The sequence below is a fragment of the Peromyscus leucopus genome, chromosome 4 (genome assembly GCF_004664715.2).
Source record: "Peromyscus leucopus breed LL Stock chromosome 4, UCI_PerLeu_2.1, whole genome shotgun sequence".
Taxonomy (NCBI): Eukaryota; Metazoa; Chordata; class Mammalia; order Rodentia; family Cricetidae; genus Peromyscus; species Peromyscus leucopus.
Genome location: NC_051066.1, coordinates 50,284,529 through 50,299,147, shown reverse-complemented (window position 1 = coordinate 50,299,147; position 14,619 = coordinate 50,284,529). Strand labels below are relative to the sequence as shown.

Here is a 14,619-nt window from a genome sequence, read left to right as displayed (position 1 = left end):
TTTTCACCAGTATTTGGATGTTCCTTTAACAAATACTATATATAATAGCAAAGCATCCAAGTATAATACTGAACAATGGGCCATCATGGAACGTCTATTCTACTGTGAAATATTAAATGTATGATTAATTTGGAGCCACATATGATCCTGAGTATATGGAAGGAAAATGCCTAAGAAACTCATTTGTTAGCAAGCTCTAAGGATGAAAAGAACTACTTACATAAAAGGGAGGTACATGCAGAGGGTACAGCCATGAGGCTGGAATGCGCACACTGGGTACATTTAAGGACTTAAAAGACCACCATCGTTGAAAGAAAAATCAAGAACAAATGTGTACTACTATATAAAAGGGGCACAAAATCAACAGCATCTCTTGCTGGCATTTGTTAAGGAGTGAGGCTTTACCCTAAGAACAACGAGCTTGAAGAGGTTTGACTTGGGGGTGGGAGGGACTGCAGAGATGGCTCATGGTTAAGAGTCACTTGTTGTTCTTGCAAAGGACCTGGGTTTGGTCCTCATCACCCACGTGGTGGCTCACAGCCATCTGAAGCTCTAGGTGTAGAGGATCTCATACCCTCTGAGGGCCCCAGGCATTTGTGTGGTGCACAGACGTACATGGACCAAAACCCTCATACACACAAGATAAAATTTTAAAAGCTAAGAAAAATGAAGTGTAGACTCCCTAGTAAAATAAATGAATAATAAATAAAAAGCACCTGATTATAGAATGGGCCAAGATCTAGACACCTCATCAAAGAAGATGTCCAAGTGGCAATAAGCTTTCAAGATGAAGCTCAGCATCATACGCCATTTGGAATTACAAATTAAAAAAAGAGAAAGTGCGAGGTCATGGTTCAATCCCTGTTACCTAAAAAATGATTAGAATGACCAAATTCTAGAACACGGGCAACTGGCCAGGACAGAGCAATGGGCTAGAAGGGGTAGGAGTGGCAGCTTCTGGCAGACGGCTCGGCAGTTCCTCACTCACACCACAGGATCTGCAGTTCCCCCAGTTTTCAGCCAAAATGGGTTGGACACTTAGAACGACACAGCAACTTGCACCTGGATGTTTGCTCACAATTGCCAAAGTTTGGAAGCAGCCAAGACGCCCTTTAGTAGTGACACACCCCACAGAAGGCATTATTCCATGCTAAGAAGAAATGAGCTATGGCAGCATAGAGGCATGGTGGAAGCTGCGTATTGAAGAAGCCAAACTGAAAAGTCTGTAAGATTCCAGTTACCCAGATAACAAACAGACTAACAGTTCTGAGGGGATGCAGCATTAGCCTTAGACATTTTTCTAATTTTTCTAAAGCTGGTTAGTATTTGCCTAAAGCACAAAAAATCACTTGACATACTTTCCATTGCTTAAAAAAAAGGGGGGGCTCTGAGCTTTCTTAATTGAGAAAATGACTTAAGGGCACTACAGAATATAATAAACACAGCCCATGCATCATGTTAATGTTTCATGCTTGAAATACTGAACACTAATTACTGTGGTTTTAACAGTCAAAATATCACTTAATATGAGGGAATAATCAGATCTCCTTAAAGTAGCTTTGTATCATTTATCTGGGCAGTGAGGAAGATTTTTGACCACCTACATATCATTAAGAACTAATACTTGACTGATAAATTTTAATTTCATCTTTCACACATTGAGGAAAGAGATTAACAATTTTATCCACGTCAAGATGCTTGTTTTGGAGGATTGATTCCATCTCTTCAAACACTTCTTTTTCCAGCTTCCTCATGTGGTCCAACATTGTCTTGCTGTTTTCCTAATTAAAATAATAAAATTAAACACACATATATGAATCTTAACAAAACTCCAGTCCACTGCCAAGGTTTATTTATTCTGGTTTCTACTGGTTTGGTTATTCTCCTATTCTGTAGATGCAAAAGGAATGAAAAGAGAAAAAAACAATGGTTTTCTTTGGGGAAAAACGTTGCTCTAGATGCAGTTAATGCACAGATACCAACATTAGTTATTTTTAGCTGAAAATATAAGAACAATCATACAATATTAATAAACAAGAACAGCAACACAGTATTAATAAACAAGAAACTCAGAACAAGACAGGTGGAAATCTGCCTTAACTGTATATGAAGAAGTTTACTGAAAATCAAGACTGGGGCTTTTTTTGTGGATTTAGAGCTTGTGTATTTAAAGCCAATTTCATCCGATTAAGGAAATGGGCCTGCAGGTACACCTCGGTGGCAGAATGTCTGCTAGCATGCTTGAGGACCTGGGTTCAAGCCTTAGCACCAGGAAAACAGGATAGCGATGAATTCCTTCACACGAAGGAAACAAAACAGTTATGTTCAAGAGGGAAGGAATAAAAAGATAGTTCTCCTTGTTTTAAGGAAGTGGGGGTGGTGTCCATGACTCGTAGAGAAAGCGGCATTTTTCCTGTGTGGACTGCTGAGGACTGAACTCAGGACCTTGTGCATGCTAGGCAAATGCTCTACCTCTGCACCCACGTTTCCAGCCTAAGAAGAAATGATTTTTAAATAGTTGAGAAGTCATCATCCTTTGGATCGAGAGGAAGAACGGAACACTGTGTAAGTCAGCACCACTGCGAACTTCTGAAGAACTATGGGACAGAGCACCCCAAAATGCTGATTCCCAACATGAAAGGGCATGCATACCCTCCCGAAGGAGCAATGCGTTTCGTAATAATGGGGAAAAAGAATTTCGTAAATAAACAGTATTTAAATAATTGACCACCTTTTTGAAAAACAAGCTCAGAATCCTTGCCTTCATGACATATAAAACAGATTCAGGATGCATTATAGAACTAAATGCTGTTAAATTTTATTTATTTATTCATTTGTGTGCATTTGTGTGTGTGTATGTGAATGTGCCACCATGCTTTGCCTGGAAGTCAGAGGACAACTTGGAGGAGTTGATTTTTTCTTCACCAGGTAGGTCCTGGGGACTGAACCCAGGTCATTAGTCTTAGTGGCAGGTGCCTTTACCTGCTGAGCCACTTCAGCCAGTCCTAGAGAACTCAATATTGTTTAAAAGCACACATATGTGGGCCGGTCAGAGGGCTCAGTGGGTAGAAGTGCTTGCCACCAAGCCTGACAGCCTGAGTTCGATCCCCAGGGCCTGAATGGTCAAAGGAGAGAGCCAGCTGCAGACACGTGAGTGCTGTCATGAGCAATGAAGGATGTGGAGGTGGCTCGAGGGGCCAGACAGACGCTCCTGCAGGTGTCGCTAAGGAGAATGAACGGAGGCACGAAGGACCGGACGGCCTGTAGTCTCAGTGGCTTTGGAGATGAGGCAAGAGGACCATAAATTCAAGCTCTGCCTGGGTTGTAGAGAGACTTCAAGACTAGTCTGGGCAACTTTAATGAGCCCTTGCCTCAGAAAGTACAAAGAGGGTTGGGGACAGCTTAGTGGTGGAAGGGACAGTTAACAGGTAGTAGGGACCGACGAGAAACATACAAAATGGCTGATCTTTTTCACGGGGGTGGGGTGGGGGGGTGGATGCCTGACTTTAGATAGCCCTTCTATTTCCTTTTTAATCTTTTTTTTTTTTCTCTCCAGGGTTGGGAGGAAAGGCTAGGGAGAAGTGAAGAGGTATGGTATATTATAAAATTATCTTTCTATCTGTTCCACAAATAAGTACATGTCTATTTCTAGACATGCTATTTCAAGTGATATACTGCTTTTCTAAAATGCTTCAAGTTTTAAAATAATGAGCATCTATCATTCTTGTAACAAAAAACCAAACTAAAACAAAACTACAACAAAACACTAGCTGGGCATGGTGGCACACACCTTTAAACCCAGCACTTGGGAGGCAGAGGCAGGTGGATCTCTGTGAGTTCAAGGCCAGCCTGGTCTACACTGCAAATTCCAGGCTAGTCAGGAATATACAGTGAGACCTTGTCCCCAGACTAAACAATAAACCAAACCCCAAACAAAAAAAAAACCCAAAAAACAAAAAACAAAAAAAACAAAAAAACAGCTCATTATTTTAAGTCTACAAAATCTTGATCACTATTTGTTTTTTGGCAGTCAAGGCATCGGGTCTGGGGACTTAGACATGCCACATAAGCACTCTCTCACTAGCCCACAGCCCCTTAAATCACTTTCAATTCTAACATGAGGCTGCAAGATTCAGAACGTTATAGAAAAAGACCAGGTTAACTGCCCTTCAGAGACTTTTCTGGTGTGGAATATGTACTGAGCAAACTCTGCAACTTCACTGGGTCTCAGAATCTTTATCAGAACAATATCTTCCTCGTATAACTAATACAAATAAGGAATAATACATATAAAATACATTAAACAATACATATAAAACTATATATAGTAAGTGTTCTGTAACTGTTAGCTGTTGTTATTATGTTCAAAATTCTAAATTTTTCTAAAAGAATCACAACATACATACTCTTTTTGTTGGTTTTTTGAAACAGGGTTTCTCTGTGTAGTCCTGGCTGTCCTGGAACTTGCTCTGTAGACCAGGCTGGCCTCAAACTCACAGAGATCTGCCTGCCTCTGCCTCCCCAGTGCTGGGATTAAAGGCGTGCGCCACCACTGCCTGGCCCACAACATACACATTCTTTTTTTCTTTTTCTTTTTTTTTTTTTTTTTTTTGGTTTTTCGAGACAGGGTTTCTCTGTGGAGCTTTGCGCCTTTCCTGGGACTCACTTGGTAGCCCAGGCTGGCCTCGAACTCACAGAGATCTGCCTGCCTCTGCCTCCCGAGTGCTGGGATCAAAGGCGTGCGCCACCACCGCCCGGCACTACATACACATTCTTAAACAAAGGTCAACACCATATAGCTTCATGAGTCACTATTTCTAACCCTATTTTTTATGAAGGAAAGAAAGAAAGCTAATACTCCACAATTCAAAATATGAACTGAATTACACCTTAAACCATTCTTACTGTCACAACAAAGACTATAACCCAACCATACCTTACTACTACTCATCACCTCCAAGGCCTGTTGATGTTTTTGGTAGAGTAGGTGTCTTCTGTCAGGCCTGATATATGGCTTCTTTGCCATGAGTCTTTCAAGTTCAAATGTCGGGGATTTTGTATCCAACAGTTGTGAAACATGTGGTACAAATATGAAAGGCTTAAAAACAGACCTAGAAGAAAGGATCTTTATTGAATTTGCATGTCAAATATAAAAAAATTAACAATTATTGTGTCTTCCTAGATTCCTTCTAATTGAGGTTTCTAATAATAATGTGTATACTCTAATTGGTTCCTCCTGTTGTGGAATATTATTTTAAGGTGTGTTACATTTGTTTATACTGTGGAACATTTGTTTAATGATACAAAGATGTGTTACATTCTTTTCTTTTTTTTTTTTTTTTTTTTTTTGGTTTTTCGAGACAGGTTTCTCTGTGTAGCTTTGCGCTTTCCTGGAGCTCACTTGGTAGCCCAGCTGCTCGAACTCACAGAGATCCGCCTGCTCTGCCTCCCAAGTGCTGGGATTAAAGGCGTGCGCCACCAACGCCCGGCATGTCAATTTTTTTGGGGTTTTTTTTTTCGAGTTTCCCTATGTAGCTTTGCGCCTTTCCTGGAACTCACTCTGTAGTCCAGGTTGGCCTCGAACTCACAGAGATCCACCTGCCTCTGCCTCCCGGGTGCTGGGATTAAAGGCGTGCGCCACCACCGCCTGGCATGTTGCATTCTTTTATGTTGCATTTGTTTAACTCTGTGAAGCTGTGTTACTGTGCCTGTCTAAAACACCTGATGGTCTAATAAAGAGCTGAACGGCCAATAGTGAGGCGGAGAAAGGATAGGTGGGGCTGGCAGGCAGAGAGAATAAATAGGAGGAGAAATCTGGGAGATGATATCCAAGAAAAGGAGGAGAGGACACCAAGGGCCAGCCACACAGCCACACAGCCAGCTACAGCGTAAGAAGGAAAGAAAAGTATATAGACTAGAGAAAGGGAAGAGCCCAGAAGCAAAAGGCAGACAGGATAATTTAAGTTAGAAAAGCTGGCTAGCCTCCCAAGGTCAGGTATTCATAAGTAAGAATAAGTCTCTGTGTATTTACTTGGGAGCTGGGTGGTGGACCCCCAAAGAGTAAAAAAACCATAACCAACTACACTTGCTACGTTAGTTATTCTCAGAATCATCTTGTACATTTAGGCAAGAATGCAATGTTTTATTTAGCTCTCTATCCCCAAAGGTCTATCAGATGGCCTGGCACACTAAGAATATTAGAAAACTAAAAGTTTGTCATTTGCCAGGGTGACAGCAATCCTAAGTGTCACAGATGGTAGCTATTACTTAAGGTAAAAAATTAGCACCAGAGTTTATGAGACATGGGTTTCGTCCTAGCTACCAAAAGATATTAATAATATGAAAAACTGTAACACTGGAGAAGTGGATATAAAATTGCTTGTAATGCAACATACATTAAGTTTTATATGAGATACTAATAAATTAACTCAAGATATGTTATGAAAGCCCTAAGGACACATAACTTGAATTGATAATATTTTACATTGTACATGTATTTTCTAAATAGGGTGCATAAGTGTATCTGGTATAAGATCACTTCAGCTGTTTACTGTTATTATCACTTAATATTATAAAGTTGGAAATCAGTAAGAAAAGTGATCTACTGTCTTGACAATGTTAAATATGCTTGTGGGAAAAGGAATCAGCATAACTGCATATAAGAACCCATTAACCTTTTCTTCTCATAAAAATGAGAACCATTATACACACAGAGAAATTGTAAACTAAAATCCAAACAGGCAATGCATTAAAAGTTATAGCCTCAAGAGATGACTCAGCGGTAGTGCATTGTAGAAGACAGGGGTTCAATTCCCAGCACCAAGTCAGGCAGCTCACAACCACCTGTCAATCCAACTCGAGAGGATCGCATGCCTCTCGTCTCTACAGTCACCTGCACATTCATCTCATACACACACACACACACACACACACACACACACACACACACACACTTTAAAATAATAAAACTTTAAAAAGAAGTAATTGCTTAAACAAACTGTACTGACAAAATCATCGACACACTCATGACTGTACCCATCCCCTGACCTCTGGGTGGTTTACAGTATTTGGGGACCTCACCTCTCAGGATGTGGAGTCCCTGTAAAGAAGTGAATGCAAGGAAGGCTGGAATCTTGAGGTAAAACAGAAACCATACTTGCAGTGGTTAGGAATTCCCCCTTCATATTGATGCCACTTGGTTTATCTCGAAGAATTTCCGTCATTGTTTCAAAAGTTATGTTTCCTGAGGAAATAATCGTAAAACTCATCAAACAATGCATATATTTTACAAACCTAAGCTTCTTTTGCTATTGATAAGCTAAAACAATACACATGGGAATTGATTCTCCAGCACCAAAATGGTGGTGTGTGTGTGTGTGCGCGTGTGAAGAGTATGAGAGTATGATCATTACTGACCTGTGCCTTGACTCAGCATTTATATCAGCCACAAATTCACACATCCGATCCGTCGTGTATGCTATTGCGTCATGATGTCTGTTCTAGCACAGAGCAAATACTGACTGACTGTTTAACAACAAAATAAAAAGTCCGTGTGGAGAACATGACGGTGAAGAAAGCTATGAAACCTATTTAGGGCGCTGGAGGGATGGCTCAGCGGTTAAGAGCACTTGCTGCTCTTGCAGAGGACCCAGGTTTGGTTGCCAGCACCCAAGGTGACTCCCAAGCATCCAGAACTTCCTCAGCCTCCAGGGTGCTTGGATTCAGCAAGCGCCATCATATAAAAAGCACGTTAGGAAAAATGCCTCTGAGGGACGGTGGAGAAATAGGAGAGGACCAAGAAACCTCCAGACTGATCCAAGTCTGAACCTGAGTTTAGCAGAAGAAAAGGAAGACTTTTGTCTCAGTAGCCTTTTCTAAGGACATCTTTTTTTTTTTTTTTTTTTTTTAAATTTTTTTTTGGTTTTTCGAGACAGGTTTCTCTGTGTAGCTTGCGCCTTTCCTGGAACTCACTTGGTAGCCCAGGCTGGCCTCGAACTCACAAAGATCCGCCTGCCTCTGCCTTCCAAGTACTGGGATTAAAGGCGTGCGCCACCACCACCCGGCTTCTAAGGACATCTTAGCAAAGCTGTCACAAGTGAATCCTTGAATTAAAAAGTCAGCCTTGCCGAGGAGGTGGCGGCGGCGGCGGCGGCGGCGGCGGCGGCGGCGGCGGCGGCGGCGCTCGCCTTTAATCTCAGCACTTGGGAGGCAGAGGCAGGCAGATCTCTGTAAATTCGAGGCCAGCCTGGTCTCCAAAGCGAGTCCCAGGACAGCCAGGGCTACACAGAGAAACCCTGCCTCGAAAAACAAAACAAACAAACAAAACAAGTCAATCTTTGGGGGATGTGTAGTTCCGAAATAGCCCTGCCTGAGTCTCCCGATGGCTCTGCCACTGAGCTATGGGAAATGCAGTCCCACCACCACGGAGCATCTGTGGATTTCAGCACTGCCTCTGTGGCCACAGAACAAAAGTATTATTTTGAAGTCCATTTGCATTTATTTTGCCCCAGGTACTCCCTGCTTCTTTCTCTTCATCCTCTCCTGCAAACCCTGCTTCTATCTGGGAGCCGCTCCTTCCCCTCCCTACTCCTCATTCTCCTTTCTTCCTTTCCTACTTTTCTCACTTCTCTCTACAGGGTGCCATGCTAACCTGTGACCCATGCCCCACCACACACACTCCTTCCTTTCTTTTTAATACTGAGATAAAGATTTGCTAAGTTATCCAGGCTAGTTCTTAAACTCACAATCCTCCTGCCTCAGTCTTCTAATAGCTTTGGCTATAGGCATGCAACACGACACTTGACTGGGATTTATGTATTTACTTATTGCCTAAAGAATGTTTTTAGTGCCCAGTGGTGAGCGATGCAACCTCTCAGTTTTGTTTCAACTTTGTATTTGGAGAATATTGTCACTAAGTTGAAATTCAAAAATGTAGATACGGGGCTGGAGAGATGGCTCAGCGGTTAAGAGCACTGGCTGCTTTTCTAGAGGTCCTGAGTTCAATTCCCAGCACCCACATGGTGGCTCACAACCATCCATAATGAGATCTGGTGTCCTCCTTTGACCTGCAAGCATATATGTGGGCAGAACACAGTATACATAATAGATAAATAAATCTTTTTTAAAAAATGTATATACTATTTCTTTACCTTAAGGGTGTCATTTTCCTATCTTCTGGGTTCCATCCTTTCTGCTGAAAATTAGCTGTCAGTTTTATATATTCTTGTGCAAATATTATTTTCTTTAGATGCTTTACAAATTTTTCTGGTTTCTCTCTGAAATATTATGATTATGTGCCCAGTTAGTGTCCGCTTTGTGATCTGTAGCGCTGCTTTGTAGCTTTGATGGCTTTTATTAATTAGAAAGAATTCTCAGCCAGTATTTTTCAAATACTGCTTCTGTGTCTCTCTATTCTCTCCTTTTCTGCTGAGACTGTAGCAAGCTTTCCTGTCAGACTATCTTTGGACCACCAGCCCGCAATTAGCAATCTGAAGACTTATTACTAACTATGAAAGCTTGGTTTTTAGCTTAGACTTGTCTCTACTAGCTCTTATAACTTAAATTAACCCATATTTTTTAATCTACCATGTGGCATTCTTCCTGCTTACACCTCCTGTCTCCTCTCTGTGTCTGGCTGGCAACTCTGCCTTTCTTCTTCCCAGAGTCCTCTTTGTCTCCAGAAGTCCTGCCTAACCTTTTCCTGCTTAGCTATTGGCTGGTTAGCTATTTATTAAACCAATCAGAAGGCATCTTGGCAAAGACACATCTTCACAGTGTAAACAAACATTCCACTACATGAGACACCACACACACACACACACACACTTGAGAGATGTTTTCTCTGGATCCATGCCCCTCTCATTTTTTCCTTTATTTTCTAACTTTCTCTTTTTCAATTAGGGTATTTTCTACTGACCTTTTATTTGCTATCTTTCTTCTCTGCTGTGGATGATTGATTGACAAATAAAACTGACTGGCCAGTAGCCAGACAGGAACCAAATAAAACTGATTGGCCAGTAGCCAGACAGGAAGTATAGGCGGGACAAGGAGAGAGGAGAATTGTGGGAAGTGGAAGGCTCAGGCAGAGAGACACTGCCAGCACTAAGATAAGAAGCAGATGTTAAAATACTGGTAAGTCACAAGCTACATGACAACATATAGATTAAAAGAAATGGGTTAATTTAAGATATAAAAACAGAAGAAACCTGCCATGGTCATACAGTTTATAAGTAATATAAGTCTCTGTGTGTTTACTTGATTGGGTCTGAGCAGCTGCGGGACTGGTGGATGAGATTGTCCTGACCATGGGCGAGGCGGGACTGGAGAAAACTCCAGCTACACTTCTCTGTTTAATCTGTTGTTAAATCAATCTGATGAACTCTTAGCTTCAGTTACATTGTTTTTCTCTTCTATCATTTCCACTTGGTTCCCTAGTCTACAGATTAAATTCTCCATTTTCTCTTTCTCTTTGCTTTCTTTTTATTTCCTTCGAGACAGGTCTTACTATGTTACCCTGGCTGGTCTAGGTAGACATACAGGCCTTGACCTTGAGGCCATCCTCTCGCTTTCTGAGTGCTCAGACAGTAATGTGCCACCATACCCAGCTTGATCCATTTTCTTCATCTAATTCTCAAACATATTTTTTGTTGTTAAGAAAAAGTTTTAAAGTAATTTTAACTTTAAATTCTGTTTCTAATAAAGTTAGTATGTGAATAGCCTGAGAATTTGTTTCTAATGTCCACTTTTTTTTTTCTCTTGGTTTTCAGTCATTTGGTCCTATTTCTTGGCAAACCTGATAATTTTTTTCCCATTTTCATGTGTGTTTATACACATTTCACATGTGGTTACATGTGGTCATGCACATGCATATGAATTCATGTGGAGTCTTGAGGGTGATGTCTAGAATCACCCTGATTCCTCTTCCACCTAATTTACTGAAGGGCCTCTTAAGCAACCCAGCTTGCCAGTATAGCTAGCTAGTGTCAGGAGTCAGCTTGTCCCAGGGATCGTGTCCCTTGCCTTCCAGGGCTGGCATAAAGGCAGGCACTACACTCATCTGACATTTACTGTGGTTCTGGGGATCTGAACTTGGGTCCTCATGCTTACACAGCATGTACTTTAACTGAGGTCCCCGCAGATGGTTTCTGACTGAATGCAGAATATGACAAATGAAAATTTGTAAAAGCTTTGCATGGACTTTTCTTTTTTAAAAGATTTATTTATTTATTCACTTTATGTATATGGGTGTTTTGTCTGCATGCACATCTGCACACCAGAAGAGGGCACCAGATCCCATGGAACTACTGTTATGAATGGTTGTGAGCTGACATGTGGGTGCTGGGAATTGAACTCAGGACCTCTGGAAGCGCAGCCAGTGCTTTTAACCACTGAACCATCTCTTCAGTCCGCAAATTTGGATTCTCTTTTCATTTTGTTTTTGCATGGAGTTTTCTTACATCAGGATTTAATAATCATCTGGAAATAAATAAGATACACAGAGATGACTTTGATTCAGTTGAGATGGGTTTACTCTGTTTGTTCTCATCTCTGAAGAGTAGCAGAATTCTGGGATCTCAACTGGACACTTGGGGCACTCTCCACTCCTGCCTCTCAGCTGATCCTCAAATAGAGTTGTCTTAAGGCCTATGACACTCCTAGGAGCTCTGGTTAGCATTTGATGGCCTTAAGAATTACTTTCTGCCTAAGTACTCTGTGTTTCACACTACCTTTAAATTATAACAGAGAAAGTTGGGTTGTTGGGCTAGGATGTGTCTCATTGTCTAACAGGTCCAAGGTCCTGGATTCCCTATCCAACATGAAAGACTGGAAAGTAAGGGAATGGGAAGGCCCACACACAGCATTATGCTTTCATCTGAGCTGTCTGTGGTGCTGATTCATGCCTTCAAGCAGTGGGGTTTCCTTCTCGGGTCCTAAGCGTTATTCTCAGGAGGCGACCAGTCTAATTAATGCCAGGTACTTCTTTTTTTTTTTTTTTTTTTTTTTTTTTTTTCGAGACAGGTTTCTCTGTGTAGCTTTGCGCTTTCTGAGCTCACTTGGTAGCCAGCTGCTCGAACTCACAAGATCCCTGCTCTGCTCCCAAGTGCTGGGAATAAAGGCGTGCGCCACCAACGCCCGGCTTTTACAGGAAGCGGTAAGCTTTTACCCATTCCACCACTGTGCTTCTCATTCATCAAGTATGTCAGCATCCTGTTACCCTAAAGCAATACTAGTTTCCTAGTCACAGCAACGAACATATAACAATGATAGCTTTACAGAAATGTAAAACATCCCCCCTCCCACCCCACCCCACCCCACAAGAGCCAAAGACTGTCTAACGAACCCCATACCAGTCACCAGTATGAAAGAGAGACCTCCTTTCAAGTTGTTTTCAGGGGATTACAAGAGATTCCTCAAACAATACAACTATTGCTGCTGCCATTGGTTGCCTCCCCCAAACTGAAGATCAAGTCTTTATTGCCGAAGACCACATTTTGGACAAAGGATTCAGCAAATGTGAGCTGGAACTAATGCAAAAGCCTCCTCCCTGGAGCTAGCTTCCATATTACCAGAAGCTCCTATGCAGGCTGCTAAGGTAGCAAAGCATTCAAAAGTCTCACTCAGCTATGATGCCTCTGAACCACACGGACCAGCAGGGCAAGATCCCTAACGGAGCGGTGATGGAGACTGTCTAATTAGACTCAAGAACTACTTAGCAGGAGGGAAGCCATGCCTTCTACTATAAATCTAGCCAATCTCACATGACTAGTGAGGCAATGGATGTTAAAGAACTGACTAGAACACTTTCCTAACCCAGTACAGATCCTGACTGCAGTCTATACACTTCTCTTTATATCACAGATAGTATAGATTTCTCCCCTCATCAGAGAAGCTTTTTTGCAGCAAGAGCCCACACCAGAAAGCCACAACTAGTCAGAATACGGAGAAGAACAGAATGTGGGGCGCCCAGCCCCAGCAGATGTATCTACAACACAGCTCTTGCAACCAAGGCTCAGGGGACATCACAAAAGAAGAAAGATCGCAAGGCAGAGGACCAGTTGTGAGACTGTGCCCTCTAACAACAATATGGCTGCCTAAATGAGACAAATAATTCCAATAACAGTTGACATCCTGGTACAGGTGGAGGAAATCTAATGGCACCCAACCCCAAGATGAAGAGTTCCAGGTAATTAATGACTGCTGAGAGATGGAGACTTAAGCCTTCCCTGGGGATGAACCCCAACTGGTTATCCAATAGTAAGCGGTCAGTCCTAGAAACATACACATGGAGGCAACACTGAATGGACTCAGCAGGTTACATTCTTACGTAGGTTTATATGTAACAACAATGACTAAACAGGAGGAGGCCCATAAAGTTGGGAGAGGTGGCCATATATAGGAAGGGTAGGAGACAAATAATGAAATTATATTGTAATTAAATTGGAAAAAAGTAAAATATGATTGCTGCCATTGCGTACACTAGGATATCTTATGTGGAAATGTTTGGTTATTATATTAAAATGATATCGGTTCTAAAATAATCTTCATTTCCCTCTGGGTGACTGACTACAGGTTTTTCTTTCCTCACAAAACCCGACAATACTTGGCCCTGGAAGCACAATTTAATATAGTGTGTGTGCTTGGTATACACCAGGCCCTGGATTATCTCACAAAGACACTCTAAAAGGTAAGACTCCCCTTCCTCTTCTCTAATATGAGGGCTGAAAGGCAAGTTCACAGTGAGTCTGGATCCAAATTATGATTTTTGATGCTTCAATGAAAAAGGAAATTAACTTTCATATGAACAAATCTAATGTTCTGTTGTTAAAGATGTAGCTACCAACCGTTTTATATTCATGGCAACAGATTTTATACACACATACATGCTCTCACCTAGTTTCTTCCTAATACAGCTATAATTTCAAGTTCAGAAAATACCCTACTGAATGTACAGATAACTTGTTAGGGAAGCTGTGCCATATCTTTTCAGTAAATCTTGAATAATACTGGGGAGAAAAGAGGGATACATCTATATTCAGCCCTTGATATTAAACTCAACAATAAAGCAAAACCCTACCATTCACACCTATCTATCAGGCACAGTCTTCAACATCTAGTGCGATTTAAAAATGATTCAGGTCTAAATTCCTATAAATGGCAAGTTTTAATAAAAAAAAAAAACAATGTCAGAACTGTAACACCGTGATAATATAGGTATTATGAAAATGTTTTCAGGATTCAAAACCTACAATTCTCAAAATGAAAGGAGGATTTACGTGATCACTTGAGTACGATAGCTGTAAGTAATCCACTAGCAAGCATTGAATAAGTACTGGACTGCAGTGGAAGGTTCAGCAGAGCGAACGTAAAACACAGGGTGCAATTTCATAGCAATCTCAGCTGGTTACTTAAAATACACGCATGAATATAGACACAATTTGGATATACATCAGCACACTTAATAGCCATCAGGTAAGGACAGATGGAAAGAAGAGAAGTAGGCTCTTTTATCTAGAAAAATCACAGCAAATTTTAAACATAATATATCAGTAGACAATTTCATATGGAACTACTGGAGAGACATTTATTCTTTTGGCAAAGCATAGAAAACTGGGCGAATTG

The 14,619-nt window shown here is 41.3% G+C and overlaps 1 protein-coding gene across 6 annotated transcripts in view; it reads right to left on the bottom strand.

Moving 5' to 3' along the window:
- Window positions 1-12: 12 nt before the first annotated feature.
- Scrn3 (secernin 3) overlaps window positions 13-14,619 on the bottom strand; it is a 30,603-nt gene continuing 15,996 nt past the window's right edge. For 5 of the 6 annotated variants that reach the window (XM_028880645.2, XM_028880642.2, XM_028880643.2 and 2 more), the window contains 3 exons: window positions 7,081-7,243; window positions 4,937-5,111; window positions 13-1,781 (listed from right to left, as the gene is read on the bottom strand). In XM_028880645.2, coding sequence (XP_028736478.1) covers window positions 1,611-1,781; window positions 4,937-5,111; window positions 7,081-7,243 — 509 coding nt within the window. In that variant the 3' untranslated portion in view covers window positions 13-1,610. Of the gene's footprint in view, window positions 1,782-4,936; window positions 5,112-7,080; window positions 7,244-11,375; window positions 11,476-14,619 lie in introns of those variants that run through there. The other variant, XM_037204878.1, reaches the window with a different exon arrangement.